The sequence below is a fragment of the Nestor notabilis genome, unplaced genomic scaffold (genome assembly GCF_000696875.1).
Source record: "Nestor notabilis isolate BGI_N333 unplaced genomic scaffold, ASM69687v1 scaffold5526, whole genome shotgun sequence".
Taxonomy (NCBI): Eukaryota; Metazoa; Chordata; class Aves; order Psittaciformes; family Psittacidae; genus Nestor; species Nestor notabilis.
Window position 1 is genome coordinate 89,168 of NW_009934123.1, and position 25,529 is coordinate 114,696.

Here is a 25,529-nt window from a genome sequence, read left to right on the forward strand (position 1 = left end):
TAATTTAATTATATGGGAATTATTTTATATTTCTTTTTTGTTTTACTTGGAGGAGGCTGACAAAAAAAAAATCCCATAAGATTGTTAGAAAACAATGTCAAATGGATAAAAAGGTCTTGGGGTTTTTTTGTTTTCCTTGTTTTTTTTTCTGCTTGTGGACTTTGCAGCCATGTTCGGGTATGCATTAGAAGAGAACAAGTTAAAAACAGCTTGTGAAAAGACATTCTTGTTGAAGTAGATGAGTTCCAAGCAGTAGAAAAACTCTTGTTTCATGATGATTTTAGTATATTCGTTCTTTGTCTTCCCTCACTTTGGTGTTCTTGCATTACCCAAAGTCCTTTGGGTGTTTTTTACTGTCAGCAAGAAGTGGCAGAGCAATATTCCAGGTCAGTTCCCCTGTTACTGTGAACTCAGGGTTGGGGAATGTAACACAGATTACAAAAATAGATTTGGCCGAGGTGGTAACACCATCTAGAGAGAATGAAATGAAACGTGAATCCCAGCTGAAGAGGCAGTCCAGTTCCACTAAACTTTGTGAATACTAACACAACATAAGGCTTAGCAGCAGGAAACGGTAGAGACCACAGTATCCCTGGAAAATGCAAGGTAAAGTTCTTGCCTGCCACCTGAGCAAGCTTCCGTGGTTTGTACCATAAAGCAGCCCTGTAGTTCCAATCAGGGGCATAGCAGCCACTTGCCCACATCATAGAAGGATTCAGTAAAGAAGAGAGAAAAACACTCCTGGCAATTGGCTTTATGAGATTTTATCTTTCTGGAGAGAGGTTGGAAATATATGCCACTAATTATGGCAAGGCCTGTGTAGTTTTGTGTGCAAGACTAAGATGGTACTGAGTGAGTAATTACCCTGAAAAAAAGGCTGTTAGGAATAAACTGAGAAACTCAAAGGATGGAAAAAGAAAACAAAAACTGTCTTGGAGGTCAAAACCTACGAGGATAAAGTAAACGTTGCCAAATCTCATGCTGGCTTAGACTTCGCAAAGGAAAGGATGTCAAACAGCTGTATTCCCTAAGCATGTCAAGTAAAAGCCAGTTAAGGGAAAACAGAAGTGGGTCCAAGGTGAAGCTGGGGCTGACATAAAAGGCAATTTTGTGTATAGTCAGGAAATCAAGTGAATGCTTGGCCTCCAGTTTCAGTTGCGACAATTGCATTGGACATGGGAGCAGAAGAAGTCAGTGTGTAGCAAGCTTTGGAACTGCAGAACTTAAATATTACTGTACTGTAATGAGTGGAAATAAAATTCGACCAAAGACTCTTTGTCTCAGAAAAGTGGAAAAAATGTACAATGAAGTTGAGAGCTTTGTGGTAGCAACCTGTGATTAAATCAAGCTATCCTGATATACCTTGGTTATCTAATTCAGGGTAATGTGATCACTGGATGACAGAAATATAACCTGCAGATAAACAATTAAAAAGAAAAGAAAAAAGGTAATCTGAACAAGTACATATCAGTTAATCTGAACAGTAGATAAAACTCTTCCTTTGAAGGAATAACTAAAGACAGCTAGTTCTGCAAGTGAAGTCCTTTGACCATGGGCAGGTAAGTGATATAAAACGTGCCATATATACATCAAAGACTATGCCAGACTAGGTTGGCAGCTTTTATTGACACAAGGAAAATGTAGTGCATTTGAACAGTCTGGACTTCAGTAAAGCACCTGAAGGCTGACATGTGGAAATACTTACTTAAACTGGATAAAATGAGGGAGTAATACAAGAAGCATCAAGTAGTTAAGAAGTTGACTTAAATCTACTAATGGAATTCCTTGCTGAAACGACATTTCAAACCCTCCTCAATGCAGAGGAGGATAGGCACATCATACAGTAAGAACTGCAAAATGTTGCAGACTAATATTAAAAATAGAAATGTAATAGTAGAAATTACCAGGCCATGCACTAAGAAAGTGTTGAGAATTTTGGCTGCCAATAAGGTGTTTATCAGTTGAAAGCAAAGAAGGAGAAAGATCTGAATATCAGTTAGTAAATAAAAGCCATCAGTGTTACCGTGGCGTATAAATAGGCAAGTGTGTTCTTAGTGTGTATCAGATGAGAGATTTCTGGCAGAGTTGTATGTTAACGCTGATAAGGCCTCATCTGGAAAGCTGTGTTCAATTCTAATCACATAGGTTCTGGAAAGATTAATCCAAACTGGGACAGGTGCAGAGACCTAGGGGATCATCTGCACACTGAAAAGGTTATCTCATGAGAGGAAGGCTTGGCTTGTTCAGCAAAGCGAAACAGAAGCTAGGAAAGATTGGGCTCTGTAAATAGTAAGCTGGGTAAGGATAAACAGGGGCATGATATTAAAGTTAAAATACTGGAATTCTAAAAAGAAATGAATGAATGTGTGATAGAATTTAATTGAGTGCCACAGTTATAAAGCTCCTGTACACTGTTCTCCAACTGCCTGGTTCACATGTCTTTGCAGTTTTCTGGGATTCATAAGACTTGTGCTTGCAAACATCTCACTTAGATCCTTCCATGTGGTTCATTTCATAGACTCAAAGAATGGTTTGGGTTGGAAGGGGCCTTAAAGACCATCTAGTTCCATTCCCCTGCCATGGGCAGGGACACCTTCCACTAGACCAGGTTGTTCAAAGCCCCAGGTCTAACCTGGCCTTGAACACTGCCAGGGGTGGGGCTTCTACAGCTTCTCTGGGCAACCTGTGCCACTTTCTGACCACAGTAAAGTAAAGAACTTCTTCCTTATATCTAACCTAAATCTCCCGTGTTAAAGTTTGAACTCATTCCCCCTTGTTCTATCACTACAGTCCCTGACACAGAGAAAATTTCATTGCAAATTCTGATAAAAAAGCAAATTAATTCAAGTCTTAGAAAGTTTTAAAACTTGCTCCAAGTGGGCCTTTTTCTTTCCTTTCCTCCCTCCCTCCCTCCCTACCTCATCTTTAAGTAGTAATATTTTCTTGCTTCCTAATTCTATAGCCTTACCTTGCCTGTTAGCAGTTTTAAGACGCAGCAAGATTGCCTCGTAGCATTCCTACTATGTCTCATAAAATATATCCAGTCTGTGGCCAGGCCTTCCCCAGTAGTTACTACATATACTTAGCTGCAGCCCTAGTTTTTGCAGCTAAAATGTCCCTATTTCGTCTCTCAGGTAGGACATTTAACGTTCTTTTTAGCATCTGTTAGCCAAAACCACTAGGATTCCCTTTTGCAGTTTGGCTCCTCAGCAGGTTCTGCCAGTAGTGGAGAACAGGATAATGACATAAGTAAGGTATTCTCTCGCTTTATTTACCTCCCTCTGCCTCATGCCCTTTCTCTCCCAATTGCTCAGTTTTTTTAAAAATTGTCAGTTCTGACTGTTGCATTTATTGTTTATTCACTGGCTTAATTCTTTAGGTTCTAATGTAAACGGGCTGGAAGAGCCCAGCTTAGCTAAGCGGCTGCGAGGCACACCGGAGCGGATTGAGCTGGAGAACTACCGACTGTCACTGCAGCGGGAAGAAGAACTGGAAGAGGTTCCTGAAGAGACGCTAGCAGAGCATAACCTCAGCAGTGTGTTGGACAAAGGAGCAGAAGAGGATGTTCCCAGCAGGTTAGCACACATTGTCAATGAGCTTTTATATACCCATCCCAACAGACTTTTGCCTGCATTTCCCTTGGCTTTTATTAATGTATTGTTTACCAGGTTGCCCTTTCTAAAGTTGATCAAAATGTTCTGCATGTGCACACAGGTTTTTTATCTTGTAGTTTCTGTTCTTACTACCTTGCCTTGCTATGTATAGCTTACTACTAGCTTAGATGGTAGATAGCTTACTACTATGCTTGGAAGAAACCTATAGTACAGTAATACCACGAAACTCAGTCTTAAGCTGGGATTTTTTCTTTTTTTTTTCTTCTTAATTGTATGAAAGACAAATGAGTCAACATGGATTCGAATGGGAGGGGGCTCCAAAATTAACTTTTTTTCTGTATGTTTTGCATTACAATGCAAAATCACTTTTGGTTTAAAGATTTAAGCTTGACACACATGTAATCCTGACTAAATGCTGATGTAGTGCCTGAGAGACATTGATTTGAAGCAATAGTTATGGCTGCTGAAAAACATGTTGTACCCTCACAAACTTCTCTTTATCTGCAAAACGATGTACATTGAAGGTTGTCTCTTTATCTGCAAAACATCACATTGAAGGTGCAACACCTGGAAAAGAGTAACTTTTAGTAGCCTGAACTCAGCCTTGACAGAGAGTGTGTACATGTGGACTCATGAAGGTGTGGCTTTCATTTAAGTGCCTGGCAGTTGCTAATGTCTTGTACTTTTCTCTGAAACCTAAATAATACTTTTTGATTAATTTCTTAACATTAATTTCTGACTTTTTACATAATTGAGATCTTCTCTAGTGCTCTGATTGTATCATCTTGCGACTACTTGTGGGAGATGCAAATTCTGTTTGCTTTACCCAGCCTTCCTTTAGCTCCCTGCGCAGGCCTAGGAATGCTATGAACTGTGACAGTATAGGCATTAATGATATTGAGGGGTTTTTAGTCCTTTATGTTTGTAGCTCTAAACCAAAATTTACTAGTATGGAGCATTATTATTATTATTGGTCTTGATTTCAGTAAATCAGGACACAGTAGTTCCATCAGCAAATGGCAGAAGAATTCGAAAGAAGAAGGTTAATTAAAGAAGTGGAGTTTTGGCATGAAGCTGTTGGTCATCTCTAAAAGGTGTTCGTTGAGACTGTGGGGACTGAGAGCAGTATGCTATTACATAAGTGAGTTGGATTTCCTCTTGTAGGGTGTTACGTTTAGCTCCCTTTGTTCTACATACATCCCCATAACCTGTATTAAACTGAATATTTCAGTCTCTAATAGACTGAATTGTGTAATTTTGCTTGTGAAAAGCAGTGTTTAATGGCAGCTCACACTCTGTGGCGGAGAGGAAAGAAAATACATCAAATTCCCTGTCAGTTTGAACTGGAAAATGTTTTGTCCCAAATCCACACATGGCAAGCAATTTACTCAGAGGATTGATAAGGCTGTGTGGGCCAAACATCTGGGAGAAAATTTTCTAGATGATGTAGCTATGAGGTATCCTCTGTTCAGCTCTACCCACTCCATGCTATGTCACAGAAAGACCAAAAAAAGGGGAAAAGTCTGACAATTTGTTCAGTAGCAAAAGAAGAAGAACTCCTGCAACGAGCCAATCAAAGCCTTAATTTGATCATATTCACTGTCTTGGTGCAGCCCCGCAGGGTTAGGAGCAGGCAGAGGGAATGGGGAACTCTTTCTTCCCTCTGTGTTTTACGGAGCAATGAATTTGGCTTCAGGGTTCACTGAGGTGTTAGCTCTAAATCAACCAGAGACCACAATTTTGGTGCATCACACACACACTTAGGAGCATGCACACTGCAGAGAAAGTTTGCTGAAAACAGTGGTCCGAGTATATTTTTTCAAGTGAGAGTTGAGCTTGTTTAATCTTCAACAAGAAGAAAGATCATTTCAGCAACCTAACCCTGACTACACAATTTTGAGGGCCTTTAACTTGCAGTAACACCTAGTATGTCATCTGCAGTTTTGGTATGATACCCTATGGCCTTTCAAAGCAGTGTCGTATGTGCTGCATGGCAAAGGAAGAGGTTCATTTCCACAGGTTAGGTTCCAGTTCTTCTCCTTATCTCAGTTCCTGTAGGTACACCTTTTTAGTGAGATACTTGACTGCTTATGCTTCTATAAAGCAACCTACTTTGGTCTTTGATCTCTGCTTTATAGGAGAAAAAAAAAAAATAGTTTCAGCTGTTGAATTAATTCTTGTGGTAAGCGGTTGCCATGCTGAAAGGAATGCCCACTGTACCAGCCCATCTCACTGCCTTCTTTCAGCTTCCCATTTCTCAGTATTCAAAGGTCAAACAGAAACCAAGTTATAAATAAAAGCTGAAGAAGGTAAAGTGAGCTATGTGGTAAAGAATGTCTGTCATCAGTACTACATGCGATAAGCTGGTTGGTTGAAGAGCAGCAGCTTGTCCCATTCAACAGTCATGGCAACAGTTTGAGCAGCAGTAAACCTCATTGACAGCACACAAAACCCTCAGCATGCAACACCTGTCAGGTTTATTTCCATACCAAAGGGTAGGAAAGTTAATCGGGGAGGAGGGGAACATTGCTTTTTAATCTCTGTGACGATATCTGCATAAAGCCTTTGGAACATGCTTTGGTCTTCTGGAATAGGCACCAAGTCCATGGCATGCAACAGTGTTTGTATTCAGCATGTGAAAACCAGGCAACCTGTTCAAAATAAATACTCAGTTTATGCTGTGAAAAAGTGGGTTGTAATTTAAGGAAAAAAGTAGTTATATAAGAGCAGAACAGTGAGGAGAATTTAAGAACCTATGGACAGAAGTATGTGACAAACAGAGCGTGAAGAAAGTGGCATTTTCCTGATTAGCTTTGCTATCAAAAATAGCCTCTCAGACAAGTAGATGAATAATATTATGTAAATATATGCTCATGTAGTCTTAGACTAATTTGAAGCTCTGCACCTGAATGTGTTTATCTACCATGAGTGCTGCCTTTTTGGTTTTTTGAGACTGCCGGTTTGTCACATTCTCTAATTACACCTGTGTATTGGAAGCAGAATTACAAGAACTGTACAAGTTATATTTTATAAACATACACGAAACATAAACTTCATTATTTTCTACTTGTCATTTTTCCCTCTTTTCTCTATGAAATGGGTTCTTCCAAAGGCTGTGAAGTACAGTGATAGCTGTCATAAGGAGGTGGCAGAAGTAGAATACTGTTCTCTGATTATTCATCCAAACTTTAACCATTCACAGGCAGTTTCAGTCCTTCAATCTGGATGAATTTCTGCCTTTTAAGATTTATATGAGAAGCATCCAACTGTAGCTCTAATAAATGCAGTTCTTTTATGACAATGATCTAGTAAGGAAAAACAAAGGAAGAGAACCTTTTAACCCTGCAGATACATTCTCTGGATGAGCTATAGTTCACATTAATTTTCCAGTGACAAATGCAAGCATCTTCCTCCTCAGTTACCTCTAGGTAGTCCAGCATGTACGAGTGAGCTAGATTAAATGTCATCGTATAGGTGGTTACATTTCTTGCCCCTGCTGCTTACACTGAGGAACTGTCAGAATTAAACAGAGATGTCTGCTAAAAAGCACTAATGATTGACTGTTTTGCATGTTTTAGACTTTGCTGTAAGAATAAGCAGCTCATTATTGTAATGAGCCTTGCCCTGCATCCTACAGTTTCTTGCCGCTATGTGCACTATGTACTTAATTGGATACATACTATAGTTCTGTCTGTGATGTAGGAAAGTCATGAATTCTGTACTTTTTTTTTCTCTGACTCTCTTCAGCCCACATGCTGTATGCTTTGGCCTGATAGTTATGTTGTGTATTCTTTCTACTCCCATAGCCTTCTGTGGATCAACCTTGCGAGTGCCAAAAACATCTTAGCTATCCAAAATGCTAGCAGTAGCTGCCATTATCAAATGACGTGACTTTCTACATTCTGACACTGCTAAAAACTCTTGCTCCAGTTTATCCAAAGCATTGTGTTATGGAAAAGATAGTTTCTGCCATATTCCACTGTCATGAGCTGTAACAATTAATGCTGCACAAATATTTGAACTTGGCTTTGCAAGCACTTTGCTGCTGCTACACCTTCTTTAAAAGAAGCAGGGCAAGGCATACTGCAGCTCACCCGTAATGCTGTCAATAAATTGCCTGTGAAATACTGAAAGCAGAAGATCAGTGTTACGGTTTCCATCGTATGCTTTGGGCTTGTATGTATTGAAACAACTTGTCAGTGATCTAAAACTGATCTGAGAAACATGAAGTAATTGTTTCTTTTCCTTTCTAAACCCTTATAGTAGTTCAGAGTCTGAGATGGAGGAGGAAGATGAGGAGGAAGATGATGAACTACTGCTGCCTCAGCAACCTCCTTCAGACTTGGGTGGTGTGCCATGGAAAGAGGCTGTGCGTATCCACGCCCTCCTGAAGGGAAAGAAAAAAAAAAATCATGAGATTGAGGACAAAGAAGATGAGGAAGAGGAGGAAGAGGAAGAGGAGGAAGATGAGGAGTCAAGCGAAGGTTAGACTGATTGATTAGTCCTTCCCTCCTTTTTGCTAGACAGCAGGGAAAACTGAGTTGAGTATTTGCCATGCAGAATGAGAAAGATTTTTGCCTTGGAAAACTTTTCTTCTTCTTTCACTTCTTTATTGCTTTGATTTCCAAGGGAGTTACTGTCCAGGAAAGCTTTAGGTAAATCGTTGTGGATACAGAAGATCTTTGCCCACAGGACAGTTACAACACTTGTATCAACACAATATGCTTCCCACACACCATGCCAACATGTGCAATTCACAGCTTTGTGACACTGTATTGTTTTATTGTTGTTTTTTATTATTATTGGGAATTGGATTTGAATTGTTCTTTGTTCTTTGGCAGCAAGAGCTGGAAGCATTGTGGAGGCAGTGTTTTCAGTTTTGCAGAGTGCCTCGCTAAGGGGTCGTGCCACTGTAACTGTCATCAGGGCATCCCAGAAGCAGCTGCTCGTAGCTCTCTTTAGTTACTAAGACGGTCTTGAAAATCAGGGAGTTCAGATGGTTCCCATTTCAGCTTTGAGGGATTTCTGTGGAAAATCTTAGGCAAAGACTCCTTCCCCTGTGATTGTCTCAGACATCAAAATGCAAAGTTTGTGCTAAGAATAGACACCTTTCCAGTGTTTCACCACCATGCCAAATTTCTCACTGATCTTGTCTTTGTACTCACGTTTCCTTTTTGTGAAGACTCGTAGACTCCAAAGAGCTTCTTTGTAAAGGTCTTTGGCTGCCTAATGTAAGCAGAGGTCCAGCTTTTCTGTTTTAGCGGCAGTTTTGTTGATGAGCTCAGGAGGCTGCTTGGCCACTTTTTCAACATAGGAGCTCTATCTCCATAACTGAAGCCTGTGGAAGCGAAGACTGCTTTTTAAGTATGTTAACGTGCATGTTGTGTGTTTAGTCTGCTAAACCATGGTGTTCTTGGACATTGTTTCATTCAAGTGGTTTTCTCGTCAGACACACTTGAGTACAGCGGGAGTATGGGAAGCTGCTGGATTTCCAGACTGTGTCTCTTTCTGATTCTGTCCTCTCTCTCTTTCTCTCTCTCCATCGCTTGTGTGTGTACATGCGTGTCTGGTGTTATATATGGATGTGTGGTTCCCTCTGCTGTAGAGGGGGAGTATTGCCCTTGGGAGAGCGAGCTGCAGCAAGGCCTCTGGCTTCAACGTCTTTCAAATGAAGAGGACACGGGTACATTTAAAGGTACCCGTATACCATCTCCATTTCCATTTCCCCAAAGGAGGGGGAAATGTTTTAAAGAGCAGGTCCCACGTGAGGAGTTTGTGTTTTATTTAATTGCTTTACCAGCGCCCTGAAAACTGATTCAGTAGCTGTTGTCATCTTCATTTCCTGGCCACAGTGCCATGTATCAGGTCTGACATTACCACTGGTTTTAGGAAAAAGATAAAGCTGACAGGTACCTCAGGATATCTAGAAAGCCTGGACAGTCTGTTACTGTAACATGCGTGAACATTGACCCCTACATCTTTAGGAGTTTCAGATTTGTTCCATAGACACAGGCTAAGTGCACCTGTATAATATGTCAGACGCATGGACACATCGGAATTGCTGCCTTTGTACTGCCTGTGTCAGCAAACTTGCTTTTTTGTTGTTGTCCTTTGTTGAGTGTGTGTCTGTGGGGAGAGTCTGGTGGGGAAGCTAGTCAAGCTGCAGTGATCCCTCAGGATTTTTCAAGCAGTCATATAGTGGGCACAAAATGAACCTGACATTCCAATCTACCTGGTTGTGTTAGTTTCCATGATATATTCTCTTATGTTTTATTTTTGGTGGTTAGTTTTTTTGAAGCACTTGGTCATAATAGTTTGCTAATCCCTTATTCCCTCAATGTGGTTCATTAGAATCAGAATGCATGAGAGCAAAATCCAGGTGCCTTCCTGAAGGTAAGAGGGCATATGCAGTTCTCATATTTTGCAGCGTATGGTTGTAACCATTAGACTGCATATTTTGCAGCTTATGGTTGTAGCACTGTAGCTTAGCTTCTGACCTTTTTTTTTAATTAAGAAAAAAAAAAAGAGGTTTTACAATTTTTTCCAATTTAAGTTTTCAGATGGTAAGAATGAGAAGTATTAGTAAGATGGCTAAAGAGCATAACTGAAGTTCCTCCTGTTGCAGTTGCTAGTGTGCATTAGACCTGGCTCCTAATGAGTTGATTTGCAGATGGTTTCTCATTCCATTAAACATTGACACTTTCTGCTGCTTATCAACTGCTGGTAGGTGCTAAGGTGGAGCAGGAGGGGAAAGCTACCTTTCAATATGAGTGCAATTAATGTCCAGCTTCCTGCAAAGCTTAGCTGGGAAGGCCATGCCAGATGTCATTTGAAATTCTTGAGCATTTAGACCTCAAGGAAACAGATTTGCCTGTTAGCCAAGCAGCAGTCCTTCGTGGTTGCCTGTGCTGCTATTTATTTACTGGAAAAGGTGAGAAGGACCCATATCCTAAGCAGGACAGCCTCACGCCTCTGTCCTGAGACTTGTGGAGTAACTGAGGGTGTGTATGTTATGATGGTCTAAATCCCAGAGAAATCCATTTTTAAACATGCAGATCATGTGGGACCTGCTCTTTCCAAGCCTTGCTGAGTGACTATATACTTCTCAGCCGTTGCTGGCAAATCTAAACCTTTTAACACAAACTTTTGCGTGGCGATGCAAGTGCTAACTCTACTCATCTTGGGGCCTGCATGTGAGTGCTTTGGTACAGAGTGAGAAAAGCTCAGGTTCCTGTTCCTGCAGGTTGTCCAGTATCTCTGGTAGACCATGTGGTTGTGCTAATTGATCAGAAAACTCTGATGAGGCAACAGAGACATAAAATTGCTAAATACTTGGCTAAATTGTGAATCCCTCTCTGCATTTGTGTTTGTGCGTCTGGACCCTTTCCCCTTGAATGACCAGCTGGTGATTCTGTCCTTCCTGCAGTTCCTTCTGCCTGTTTCTTCTGCAGTTTTAATGCCAAATCTCACACATAGTTATTCCTGAAACGGAAGTCCCAAACACCCTGTCATGTCTGGGGAAAACATGGCTGGGCAAGAGGAACTTCGTTAAAACGAGGCCACAGGATATGAGTATGACCTCTAAATGCTGCTAATGGTTCTTGGTTCCTTCAAACACTAGTGCACCATCTGAAAATCTAACTGCTTTTGAGGTTCTAAACTGCTGAAACAATGGTTTTGCCCTACTCAGTGGTAATCCAGCTGTTGTGAAAATTGACTTCCTACTTTATAAAGTAAGTGGGCATTTTCCTTTCAGGATAGGTCATTTGCTTTTGAAGACCACTCTTGCAGATGTTGAACACCTGCTCCCTGTAGAATGAAGGCATTCTGAGCAGTTGAACAAGTTGCTTATCTGTTGCTTTAAGCACTCATTGGTCCTTTTGACACACCATAGGTAGCTGAGCTTTGTGTAGGCACATAATTGAGGAGTGATGCAATTTCTTTTATACAAATTAATCTGTGTGACAGGAATTCTCTTCTGAGGAAGTGTGGGGGGGATGTGTGTGCTGCTCAGTCCTAATGAAAATGCTGTTATTCTTTAGAAATTTACCCCTGAACAAGTCAGTACAAAAAAGCAGGAGTAAACAGTGTTTTAATTACTAGAGTGGGTGTATGCCCTTGCCTGTATACGCACATACACACAGAAGTGAAACTCTGAGATCCACCATGTAATTGAATTCACAAAGGAATGCGTACCCAGTATAGAAAGGAGTGCTTAACCCTGATAGTATGGAATGAGAGACCTTTTATTTTGGTGCATCAAACTACAATGCACATTGTCCCTTTCCTTTAACAGAAAGATGGTTTTGACAATAATCATAATGAACAGGCTGAAGGAGCTGGAAATTTGATAAATTGGTATTTAGATACCACATACTGTTGGACACCCAGAGAATGTTTTTCATTTCAGTGAAGCTGCTTGCAATAGAGAGGATCTACAATGATGTTTTTAATAGCATCTCTCTGCCTTTGGAATGGCATTATTCAGCTTTGATGGGAAGTATGAGGAGCGCTGTATTGGTGTATGCGTGCACACACAATGCTGAGCTTTTTTTCTGTCTTGCAAACTGATCTTAGCCAGTAATATTTTCTCTTCTTCTTTTCTTATTTCCTTTCCTCTGATGTGTTACCTTTCCTTTCCACTGTTCTCCCATCTTTTCCTCCCTGTCCTTCATGCACCCTGCAACCTGGTATGCCATGCCCTCCTCCTGCTAGCTGGAAACCTTAGACTGGAGCAGATTGTAAATCCGGTTGATCCTCTGGAGATCCTGGCAGATGTACACTGGACACACATCCGTGAAAAAGAGGAGGAGGAAAAAATGGTCACAACCTCAAAGTCCTCCACCTCCAGAGGTAATCTCCCCCAAGCCCAACACCAGCGGTTCCTGAATCACAGTTGCAGCTGTTTAACTCTGATGCTTCTGGGCCCTTCAAGAGCAGCGTACTTCAGCAGGGGCAGCAGTGGTTGAAAGGAACTACTTACAAATTACGCTAAAATTACACTTGGTTAAACATTTTCCTTTTCAGGTCGGTGTCTGCTTAAAATGACTGCTTTCTCTGCTCCATGGTGGTGTGACTTCTGACCCATTTGTCTGTGTGCTTTAGACTCCATAGCATTTTTCATCACTACACGCGTGATCTGATAGTGCTGGCAATCAGCCCTCAGTTACTGACTTTAGGGATACCTTTAGGGTTAGCTGTGCTTTCTGTGGCAGTGAGGGCTCTGTGCTGCTTTAGGGAAAGCTGAAGGACTATGTTGTGTGGCTACTACAGCAAGATTGAACAGGGCCAGCTTCTCTACTGGGCATGATTCTCTGCTGCTGCTTTTTGAAGTGTTTAACTGTATCTGGTATTAGTAGGGAATGGTGGGATTCAAAGGGCTTGCAAATCTGATCAGTGGTGGTTTTGACTCCCTGTATGTAAGATCTGGTAGTATATCTGTTTTCTGAAGTGAGGTGTGACCTTTTTGAGTTGCTAGTTACATAAAGGAAAACTTTGGAAGGGGAAAATGCCAATAGTCTAGTTCTTTTGTAAGCACCTTCCAGCAGACCTGCTGACTTTATTCTAGTGTGTCTCAAGTATGTGTCCTTAGCTGCCAGCTGAGGTTAAACTGTGACATTATGTCTTAGGTACTTCACCTGAGCAGAAGCCTAGACTTAACCATGCAGTTGATGAATAGTGGTCTTCTCTCAGAGTCTTTAACCATTGTGCCAGAATTGTAGAGGCAGTAAGTATGCTGTGGGAAGCGTACTTTTACAGCAGATGTGAAATTAAGTTAATGACTGATCTCTATTAAAAAAGCCTAGGGCTTTACCCCATGTTACCAGGTCATATTCTGTTCCAGATAATTCTCTTTTCCTGGTAGTTCTAGATGCTTGGCTTGGTCTTTTAACCCTGATCCAACTTGTTACAGGTCACTTTGTCTGTGCTTATAATTGCAGTTTGTAGAATGCACTGGGTTTCCGGTGTGAAATGTGCCCCATACAAATAAGAGACGGATGTTTCCTTCCCACTGAAACCACAAAATAGGCGATGTTCAGCAGTCTGTAACATTCAGTATTCTACAGCAGTTGCTTAATGTTTCTTAAGCTCGCTACAATTAAGATTACTTTAGCCTCTGCTTGAGGGTCTGTATGTCTAGTTTCTAATTTTTCCTTTCTATTTGTATTTTCTGATTACTACTTTTCCATAATACAGCAGCCAGAAAAAGATGATCCTTCCAAAATAGATTTTGTGGTCTTTCGAACTTCCTTTGGGAAGGAAGGCAGTATTTCCTTGCCTTCCCCTAAAACTGGGGAAAACTGGGACAATCCTGATTGATCGATTAGCTGCTTCAATTACTTTGTCATACAACAGTACAGGTGTGTGCAGGTGTATCAGCAGTTTGGTTTTTCAAAGGGCTGTCACTATATGCCCCATATCCACGTACTTGTGGATGTGCTGTAAGTTTTCAGCCTGAATTTAATAGACAGACTTGTTCCTGGGTGAGCTGTATTTTGTGATGCAGGATGTCTGGAGAACCCTTCTGCAGCAGTGGCGATGGGGTTTGTTGGAAAAGCCTGGGATAGTGTGATAATACTCTCATTCTGCTTTGGGTGCTGCTTTTTGCCTGCTGGCATTCGCACCTGGGTAGCACAGGTTCTGGGATGCCTATTAGGACTGCCTTTCTCTTGTTGCTCAGCTCTTTTGTCTCTTAGTTTCCCTCCTCTGCAGAGTTTCAGGTGGAGTACAGCAGTGCTGCAGCCCATCTCACTTTGCCATCTGTATTTTCTCTAACATTACAGCTCCTAGAAAAAGATTAGGCTTTCTGAGTATGTTATCTCAATTTAAATTCCAAGCCTGGAATCTGTGGTTTTAACATCTCATAGGTTTTATTCCTGTGTTTGCTACTGAAACGTTTCCCTCTGTCACTCTTCTGTTTTAGACACTTACTGATGGTCTAATTTTGATTTCTTACAATTTATTGTTTTTTAAATTCAGCATCCGACCTTCCCTCCGTACGCCATGAGGCGGTACAGGCGTGGCTGGAGACGGTCCCTGGAGGTAGTTTGGTGATGTTCTATGTATTCCAATGCACAATAACCCTGCCCGTCTCTTCTCCATGCCTTCAGCAGCTGAGCTGGTACTTTAACCCTGGAACTTACAGCCCTGTCGCTACTGCATGACTGGACGTGGAGGGAGGGAGGAAGGGGGAGTGTGCATGCACACCTTGCTCAGGTAGTCCATTCTTGCATGAACTCAACATTGTTGTAACCCTCCTGAAGGCAGGCCAAACAGAGAGGTTATCTTGGGAATAATCATGTAGAAGGAAGAATCTAGTTGAGTGCTTCCATTTGCTTCGTAAACTGGAGACTGGACTGGTTATTCTTTCCCTAGCTCCTTGACTAAAAGAACCTGGGGCTTTCTTGCAGTTGAATGATTGACAGAGAATACTTTAAAGCAATTGTAGTTCTCTGTAGCAACTGCAAACTGTAGTTACCTGGTGAAGAAAACAAGAAAGAAGAATAAGGTTGAAGCTGGGATCTTTGGGAATAGTGATGGCTGTTGTGTCTCCTTTGACTCGGGGTTCACATTACTTAGGAAAGCCTCAGGAAAGTTGGAGGATGGTAGAACTCAGCTGCCTTTTTTATGTGGTCCTCTAAGCTCTATTACAAAACCAATGAGCATGAAGATTCTAGGATTAGAGTAAGGATGTAAATTTGCCTAAAGCAGTGAAGGCATTGAAACCAGTGGAACAGCAGTAGTTTGTGGCTGGGTAGTTGTTGCTTTGGTACGTCAGAATAGCTAGCTTGGCTCTAGAACTTTGCTTCTGCTGCTGCTTTGCAAAGGCAGCAGTGTTTACAAGGTGTCTGCACATGATGCAGTCTGCTTACGGCTGCTAGCTGATATGAACCAAGTGCTGATCCCAGTTTCTGGCTGCCATAGTGTGTAGCTTCTGAGTTATTGTGTGACAGCTTTTGGCCTCTTGCTCCTTTTCCTCATTGCATATACGTATATGCACAGTATATGTATAGTATAATGAATCACCTGCAAACTCTCCATGCCCCTCAGTGGGATCCACCCTTGCACCAAGTTGTTATTTATTTATGCATCTGTAATCATCTGTGAAGTTTTATGTACAAACCTATTCAAGAACTGGCTTTCTCCCCTCTCTCCAACATTCCTTGTATGTGTCACGTCAGTTCATGGTTTCTGGATCTGGAGACACACATACACATAGCGGTATCAGATATTTCTAACATCAGAGTTACATTTTTGCAAGTACTCACATTTGCTGCTACCATAAAACCATCCCATGACATTATTCTTTCCAAAATAACATAAGCTACTATATACCCAACCAACAATCAGACTGGGGCACTGGTTTTGTTCACTAGATTTGTAAATGCCCCTGTGAGCAGTCCAGCCTTTGCCATGTGATTCAGTCTCCTATGCTCCACATCCATAAGAGCCTGGATTTTATAAGCCTCTGATGTAAGAGAATAGGCCAGTGCTTTATCACATGTAAGAGTAACTGCCTTTTCACAGTAGTTGACAAAATAAACTAGCCCATATGTTTATCTTTCTTAGTACTACAAATGGAAAAGCATGGTAAAGATAAATTCTCTGGTTGGAGGAAGAAGACAAACCACCCACTGAAGGCTGTGTTTTGAAATAAACAGAAACCTGTATTAGAGGAGAGGCTGGACGACCTCAATTTTAGGGAGGGTTGGTTTGTTTTCAGGATTGTCTTAATTAGCGATGCTAAGCACAGAAATGGTTCCAACCATTTCACATTGTCACTAGTTAACAAAAAAGATCAGGACCTGTTCCCTGACGCAGGAGAAAGCTGGCGCAGCATGAATCACTCCCTTAGGCTACAGAATCGGGAGGCGGCATTTGGACTGCCTGTTGGAAACAGCCTCTCACCCTACCATGGGAACTAACTGCAGGGGGCCATGCCAGGAGCCCTCCTAAAGATAATAACATGACACTGTATGCATTCAGGTCTAGAGACTTGCACTGCTTAGTTTCCTCATATAGGTGCAACAAAGAAGGTTATAAATACATCTGTTATCATTGTTACAGGACCATATCCTGTGTGCATAATTAGCAAACATGGTGCTTAATAATACATGCTGACTGTGTATGCATTTGCAGTAGGACATACAACAGAGTTAAATGTCTGCATGTTGTCGAACACGAATTGATGCTAACTCACTGCACAATCTAAAAATGTAGTTGACTGATTCTACTATGCAAAACCCCCACAACCCTGGAAGTGCTTGCTTTTTTGTATGTTTAAATTGTTTTACAAAAATGCTTAACGAAAAAAAGTTAAGCACAATCATCCATAGCAGGAGATGGGACAAGGTGTCATAAGGTTTATTGTTTTTAACAAGTATCATTTAGTAATGAAATTTAGACCCCACAGTCTTCTCTCTCCTCCTGTAATTGAATCCTGTCACAAGTAGTAATGCCAGATGCCCTTTTCAGAGTTATAAACTCAAGAATCTTTTCTTTATTTTGACTCAGCAAATCAAATTCTGATTTGTAACTGAAAGTTTTGAATACATCTTTTTATTCACTTTAAATATCTCAATTAGTTTGTGTCCTAGTTACTGGTACAGCATAACAAGTCTTTTAGACCCCGCACAGAGTTAAACAGTTTCCAAATGTAATAATGATCAATCACAGAGGTAGACTCTGTCTTTGACTTACACCCTCAAAAGCCTGTTACAATTTAAAGATGAACAGTTGTACATCGTGAGATTTCAGTTTTCACCCAATACACATATGCTATAAAGTGATAGTGACTGTTCTGCTGTGGTAAAGAAAATAATAATCTTCCTGGAAGAACAGTAAACTTTATTCTGGTTTGATGTCCTCCCAGTCCCCTCCTTGTTTAATTTTGCACAAGGCTTGTTGCTCAGAAAAGCCCTGGCTGCTTTAAGTGCACATGGAACCTTGGAGACTCCCTAGGGCATTCCTTGATTTGTTGGAGTCTGGAAGTATCATTTCACCGTAGATGGCTTTCCAGGTGACACATTTCAGGATTTCTTGTTTTGGCAGAAATTAATAAATACGTCAACTATAAGCCATTGGTACAGTTCAATGTAGAACCTTTTCACTGTATAGTGTTTTTTTTCTTCTCCTTTTTTCCCCTCAATATTTGAATATATTCTAGCTCCATGTGAGGATAATGATGTGGAGGATGAGCTGGGCACAGAGCCTGCAGACACAGAAGGGCAGGCAGGTGAAGAGGGAGACACGGGTGCAGAGCTGGATGACGGTAGGGTACCACTGTGCATCATTTAAACCTGTTGTGTGAACAGAATTTTACTGTCAGAAAATGCTTTGTATGAGGGTAGTTAAACCTGATCTTATTTTCAGTGGTGCTGGGGGGCTATTTCAATAGTCATGTGGGAACCAGGAGTGAAGGACAAAAAGAAACTGTAGGGTTTAGAATAAATTTGTGTCCTCTCACCATCTGCTAACTAGAAGGCTTGCTTTGTGTCCATATTCAGTACTAATCCTGCTGCATAACAGAAACAGAAGTAAATTTATGAAGAGCCCACGATATTATGCAAAAAGTCTTCCCTTGCTAGTGTAAAATGATCTGCATATGCCAGAAAACATGGAAAATTTTCCAGAAAACTGGTAAGGTTATGACTTCAGTTACTAATTTAGTTATTTGTACTAATAATCCATCATTTACTGCTTAAATTACTCTAATTAGCACACGAAAAAAAGGATTGAAACGTTTCAGGTTCTGAAAGTGATTAGCACCATGTGAACAGAAGGAAAGGATTATGAAAGATTTTTGGATAATAGAGATCCTGATGGACTTGTATCCAATACTTCTTGGGTTTTTTCCTCCCTTTTTTTCACCTGTGATCAGATGACATCCCATCTGATGCAGAAGCGGAGTTTCGCTTACATCAAGGTGGCACAGAAGAGCCAGAACTAAAAGTCTCTGAAGATGAAGAAGATGAAGAAGAAGCAGAAGGTGCTTCTTGCAGTGTGACAGAAGGTAATAGCTTTCCCACCAGTGTTTGAATGATTCTAGTTGCATTTGAGGTAGTCTATACATGTGTTAGATTTAAGAGGACATAGTCTCTTGCATTTGCACCATCTCACTGCTCTCAGTGGCAAGGTATGTGCTTGCATTACCATTTTGAGAAGAATGTTCTGAATCTGTTAGCTGCAGCTTCCTGAAGTGTGAGAACCCATCCAGCTGATTTCTCTTGTTGAAGCTTTTATGTTAAAAACCTTGTACCATTTTTGATATTTAAAAATGTTTATCTATGTTCCAGATGTCTAATCTAGAATTTAAAAAAAGCTGAGAAATTTGTCACCACTTGCTGTGTGTAACAGTAAAAAAAAAAAGAATATTAGCAGTCTCATGTGTGTTTGGAAATGTTTTTGCTATCCCTAGATCCATGCAAGCCATCCATCCCTATCCAGTCACCTAGTGACACTGTTCTTCCTCTGTCTCCAGTTGATAGTCCCAAAGCAAAACAAGCAGAGGTAAGAAGGGGAATCTGTGGAGTTTTCTGCTTACTATGTGTAGTTCAGTAGAACAGTTTGTTGGATAAACTAATGAGGGCTAACAGCACCGTGCTTTCCTCCTTTCCTGTCTCTATAATTTGTTGTTCATCTTGAAATCTGACTTCATTTAGGTTTAAATGATATACTATCTTGTAGTGTACTACTATATGTGTATACTGTAATGTACTATCTTCAGTGTGTAGTGGCTCTGTCACAGTCACGCAAGTTCTCATGACAAAGCCCCAGAAAGAATTCTACAGGATATTTTAATTTCAGTGTGCACTTAACAAGAGATAGACACAATGAATGAGGGGAGCCATAAGCAAGGTGTTTCCAGTTTGTCCTTGTTTGACTATATTTTCTGTACAAAAGTGGATTCTGTATAGTTGCAATTCAAAATTATATTTGTATAACTTAGTAGTAATTAAAGCAATACTTATTTATTCCAGAGTAAAAACATAGTTCATCTTAGGGATGTGAGACATGTCAATGACGTGCTGTGATGTTGTCAGCCCTGGAGTCCACATGCAAGTGTACTGTGGTGCTTCCAGCTACTGGTGTGTAAGATCAGGAAGTATATGACCCTTAAAATGTTCAAATTTTTCCTTCTCAAGTGTTTCTTTTTAAGGAATTACTGAAGGATTAGACTTTATCCTAGAGAGTTGTGTCATAAACCGGTTTACTTTTACAATGGCCACATTATGGGATAAGGCTGGTTTGTTGGCAGCCATCACCGACCACATTCACTTTCTGTTAAAATTAAGGGGTTGGATTTTTTGATTTCTTTTTTCAGCACTATCTAATGATTCTGTTGGACTTAGTTACTGCTTGTATCAGGACAGTGCATAAATGCAGTACTCGGACCTGGGTGTTTAATGCGTGTCATATAAGCACACAGATAGGTAGGTTCATGCTTTAGTGCTCATGTGCCCATTACACCAAACTGTCTACATTCAGAAGAAAGCTGGTGCAAAAGATGCTATTGGAAAGAATAATATCAGAAGAGTCAGTGAATTGTGCTACTGAGTAATATGATAATCTGGATATAGATGAAAACCAAGACTTGTCAGACAATTAAGGGGCAGGGAAATTTTTACTCTAAACAGAGAAAGCACCCCTTGCTTTAAGAAAACGTTACAGCAGATGCTAGCCACCAGAAGGTGCTATATTGATCAGAGCTTGGAGAGATGTGCATCAGATCTGTCTGAGATGAGGCACCACCACAGTATGTAAGAGTTGGAGATTCGAAGGGAGAGCAGGAAAAGATAGAGACAGAATTCTGGAATTTAGATTACTGGGTTTAATCCAAAAATTAAATTTGCCTTGTTGTCACCTACAAAGGACAGTTTATACAGTGGGGCAGAAAAATGAATGAGACCTGATGAGAAATCCTAAGTGATGTTCCAGGCCTGCACATGGGATGCTATGTGTGGGGGTTTTCCTATTTTGATTCTTGGATGCCTTCCTTATTGCTAACTTTGTTAAAAGAGGGGAAAACAGAAAAAAGGGAAGAAAAAGGAAAACCAAAACAAAACAGGACCAGTATTCTAATGTGCCTACTGACTATTAATATTTCTGGGTTTCATTTTTTGTAGGATATAAAAGATCCCCTGGCTGAAGTATGCCGTGCAATAAAATCTCCAGAGGCACGCTTCTTTCCTGAGCCATTCCTTCTTGAAGAAGGACCAAAGGATGAAATTCCCAAAGACAGGAAAGTTAGGAGCCCTCTGGTGCCACCATCACCAGTGTTATCCCAGCCAGTTGCATCACCAGAAGCCATTGCATCTGCATCACTAGCAGAGTCTCAGCCAGCATCACCAACACTGGCTTCATCTGCAGTGTCTGCTCAAACGCCCATCTGTTCCCAGCCTTTGCCTTCTGCTGAAACATCCATTCCATCCCCAGTGGAGCCTCCAGTATGCTTCCAACCTGTCCCAGCCTTAACGTCTACTCCTTTAGCCAAACTAGTCTTCAGGGGGCAGGATAGTGAGGTAGAAAAACTGGGGAGCCCTACCACTGCAGAAGAAGCCCTGAAACGGAGTAACCTTGTAGAAGAGTTCTGGATGAAGAGCGCTGAAATCCGGAGGAGCTTAGGGCTCACCCCAGTAGACAGAAACAAACGCTCAGAGATGAACTTTAATGTATCTGCCCTTGAGACAACTCCTCTGAAGACTTTTAATAGCGAGAAGATTTCAGGGGATGAAAGGATCCATCTTGTGAAACCCCAGCCTGCCCCAAGGCGACAGGCACTGTCCAAGTTAGAAAATGAGCAGATTTCTCTGCTCACTCCAAAATCTCCATCAGAAAAAGAGTTAAGGAGTTCCAGTGAAGTAAGAGATGTATCCAGCAGTTCTGGACTTGGCCTTCAGGAGAGCTCATCTAACATGAGAACTATGGCTAGCCAGAGCTTCAACACTTCTGACTCTACCATGCTTACTCCTCCATCAAGTCCGCCACCACCACCTCCTCAGGGAGAAGAACCAGCCACTTTGCGTAGAAAGAGGCATCAAGCAGTCTGGCAGAATGAGGTTGAAGCCAGGTCACCTCCAACACCAGCATCAACACCCCCTGTTCCCCCGCACCACGAGCCGACCTCTGCTGCCAAAGAGTCAAGCCAGGCCAAAAAAGACGACGTGCGGAAGTCTTTTGCCGAGAGTGTGGATGAGATTCCGTTTGCTGATGATGTAGAAGACACATATGATGACAGGACAGAGGACTCAAGCCTTCATGAGAAGTTCTTTACACCTCCTACCAGTAGGCCAAGGCCAGAGAAACCATGCCTTTTGCCCTTGGTCAAAGAAAATGGTGGCCCACCCTCAATGGAAGGAGGGGTTAACTTAAGGAAGCGAGTGTTGCCTGAAATTTCTGTGGAGGCCAAGGAGCTTGCTGAAGAACGAATGAGAGCCAGAGAGAAGTCTGTCAAGAGCCAAGCACTGCGGGATGCCATGGCTAAACAGTTGTGTAAGATGAAAGATATGGAGATGGCTGCAGTTACTGCTGCTGGGACCACAAGGGCACGAAAGGCATCTTCTATGCCCTTGAAGACCAAAGAGTTGTTTTATGAATCTCCAAAACATCTGGCTTTGAAAATAGCAGAGGGATCAACACGAAAGCATGATGGTGCTGGTGAGAAGTTCTCCACTCCTGCTGCTGATATGGCTGGACCTGAAGGGTCTGTCACCTCTTCAGAAGGCTCCAGTGGGAAGAGTAAAAAAAGAACTTCTCTTTTCTCCCCTCGTAAGAACAAAAAGGAGAAGAAATCCAAAAATGACAGCAGGCTTTCTGACAAATCTAGTGGTGGGACAGAGGAAGCAGCAAAGCCTAGGTCGTTGTGGAAGTCTGTTTTCTCTGGGTATAAAAAAGACAAGAAGAAGAAGACTGATGACAAATCCTGCCCAAGTACTCCCTCAAGCAGTGCCACTGTGGATTCTGGCAAGCACAAAGCTTCTCCGCTGATCATAGCTGCAGGTATAGTAGATCTGTGCCTCCACACTGTGTACTTTACCTACAGCTAGGTATCCTTGACAGTAAGTTTGGCTTACTTTGTCATTGAGCTGCTGTGCTGAATGACACTGCTCCCCAGCATCAAATGGGCAGATCAGGAAAAGTGCTAATGACTAGAATTATGTGTTTGCATATTGACAGAAGTAGGTGATAGGCTACTGAAAAAACAGATACTTAAATAAAAGGTTCACTCTTTATATATACAAGGCATATCTGTTTTCTGCCTTAGACCGATTTGGGAAATAAGCACTGTTTGTTGTAATCAGTTGTTTGTGACATTTCATCTCTATTTTAAATCTATTCATCATCTTTTCCTTGGGTGGTCTGTTCTCTTTCTTTCAACTTGGCTCCATGGATGCTGAAGACTGCAGAGATGCAGTTACTCCTCTGTTCTCAGTGATCTGGCAACTGTCTGCTGATAAGTGAAGTGGGGATTCTACAGCCTCATGTAAATCTCTCACATGCCATCAGATGCAGGTGGAGATGTTTGATGGCAACTTGTGATACAGTGAATAAGTTAGCCATAAATATGGTCGAAAGTGAGCATGTTACATTTCTCTGGCCTTGTAGAAATAGGCAAAATAGTGCCAGCTGCTATCATCCAAGTGCTATCTATATTGTAAGAGCGTTGATACAGTACAAAGAGAGCATCATGACGATTATTTTTAACAGCATTTGCAGAAAGTGATGCTTTCTTAGAATTCTAACTAATATTGATCAGTGGATCAGTGCTTCTCTGATTGCTCTGTAGTCCTAGGCAAAGCAACTGAGACTGCCATAAAAGAACTAAGTATTTCCGGAGCTCAATCAAACAACTTGCAACTGAATTCAGAAATGTTGATAGAAAGAATAGTCACCGATTCTCTAACTTCCCTTTCTCATTCCTGGCTTCTCAGATTTGCAGCTCCGTCAACACCTGAGTTTCTCAGAGGACTCCGACCTCTCCAGTGATGATATTCTGGAACGCTCCTCCCAGAAATCCAAGCGAGAGGTAGGCAGATGAGAAATACATTTGAGATGGATCTGGCATTGTGCAGATCAGAGGCTCAGAAACTTGGATGATTAATTTTGTTGGGTTTACTGTTTTTTCCATGGAACAGGCTTTCCTGTAAGTTGGCTGACTGTTCTGCCTACAATAAGTTGGTTTCACTTGGTTTCACAACTGCAAGCTATTCCCTGCTGTTATTATATGACAGATCTGTTGTCTCACTGACATTATTTTATAAAAAATACTGCAATCAGAATAGTGTATTTTGTCCCTGTTGTGAGCATGCCCATGATCTGCAGAAAACACACATTTATTGTCAGAAGAGTAAATTTCACTGGTTTAGTGTTACGGCAAAAAGATAATAATGAGATAGATAGTTGTCACTTTTAGTAAGGGTTGATTTTAGGATGTTGTTTTACCAGCCTCTTCAATATAGCTTGAAGAGGTAGAATTCCAAGCAAACTACAGACAGGAATGTATTTTTGCATACATCAAAAGCATAGTCAAGACAGATCATCAACTAAGAGGTAAGCTGCAGGCTGCAGTGCTTCAACTCATGCAGGTTTGCTTATTTTTCCTGGGAGAAGAGGATGTGTACAGTCTGAATTAATACCCTGATGACCCATCAGCTCTTTCTTTCATTCCGTCCCTGTTTTATTTGAGGACTTAGAATCATAGGATCATTTAGGTTGGAAAAGACCTTTAAGATCAGAGTCAATTGCTGAGTATTTCTATATGTCTCTGTGTGCAGATAATGACTGTTAAGATGAAATACATACTAGTGAGCCCCTATGAAATGCCAGTATACAAGGGTTGATCTTGGCCTGGTGTTCTTATTCCAGTGTGGTCTGGTATCAACTCTCCTTCTTCTGAGAGAGCTGTTTATTGTTTCTGACCAACCTTCCCTAGTTATTGCTGTAACGTCATACCATAAGACGTATCAATGGCTTTCTAGCCAAAATAGTTTCTCTCTAAATGGTGCTTTAAGGAAGTTAATGAGGAAGAAAAAGGAAACACCGGTGGGTCTCCATAAAATCCTAGAGAGAAAAATACATTTATAGAATCATAGAATGGTTTGGGTTGGAAGGGCCTTCCTGGTTCCAACCCCCCTGCCATGCGCAGGGACACCTTCCACTAGACCAGGTTGCTCCAAGCCCCTGTGTCCAAGCTGGCCTTGAACACTGCCAGGGATGGGGCAGCCACAGCTTCTCTGGGCAACCTGTGCCAGTGCCTCACCACCCTCATAGTAGAGAACTTCTTCCTAATATCTAATCTAGATATACCCTCTGTCAGTTTAAAGCCACTCACCCTTGTTCTGTCACTACATTCCCTTGTAAAAATCCTCTCTCCAGATTTCCTGTAGGCCCCCTTTAGGCACTGGAAGCTGCTCTAAGGTCTTCCCAGAGTCTAATGGTGTTTCTTATGTATATATACTGGAATGAACTAGAATAACTAATGAACTTAAGGCTAGTGGAAGGAGTTGATGAAGTAAGTAGGAATTTTCTGTGTTTACTTACCTCTTCTAATCTCTCTCCCTGTTTGATCTATTCTGAGAGGAAGATGATTTTGTTTTTATTTTACTCCCTTTTTTCTCTCCCCCTTCCATTCCTCCTTGCACGCACTCAAGGCGTTTCATGAGAAATTCTGCATTTTCCAAGAGATGCAGAAGAATGAGGTACCTGTGGCTACCAGAGGACACATACGCAATACAGGGGTTCAGATAAAAGTTAGACTTGGTGTTCTGCCTTGTATCTCCTTCAGGAGGAAGCAGGGCTTCAGTAAGGTCCATGCTTGTTTTCAGACTTCAGTATACCTTGATCACTTTTTTCTGTGCTGAGCTACTTTGATTTAAAATGGCTTTTGCAGGAAAAAAAAAAATCTCATCAGTAAGC

General features: G+C 41.3%; 1 protein-coding gene across 3 annotated transcripts in view; it reads left to right on the plus strand.

Moving 5' to 3' along the window:
* The window catches only part of MICAL3 (microtubule associated monooxygenase, calponin and LIM domain containing 3), a 105,207-nt gene that overhangs the window by 56,840 nt on the left and 22,838 nt on the right, over positions 1-25,529 (plus strand). For 2 of the 3 annotated variants that reach the window (XM_010017169.1, XM_010017168.1), the window contains exons 19-28: positions 3,380-3,575; positions 7,878-8,098; positions 9,220-9,309; positions 12,330-12,467; positions 14,595-14,657; positions 17,782-17,886; positions 18,496-18,627; positions 19,033-19,124; positions 20,741-22,613; positions 23,546-23,640. In XM_010017169.1, coding sequence (XP_010015471.1) covers positions 3,380-3,575; positions 7,878-8,098; positions 9,220-9,309; positions 12,330-12,467; positions 14,595-14,657; positions 17,782-17,886; positions 18,496-18,627; positions 19,033-19,124; positions 20,741-22,613; positions 23,546-23,640 — 3,005 coding nt within the window. The remainder of the gene's footprint in view (positions 1-3,379; positions 3,576-7,877; positions 8,099-9,219; positions 9,310-12,329; positions 12,468-14,594; positions 14,658-17,781; positions 17,887-18,495; positions 18,628-19,032; positions 19,125-20,740; positions 22,614-23,545; positions 23,641-25,529) is intronic. The other variant, XM_010017170.1, reaches the window with a different exon arrangement.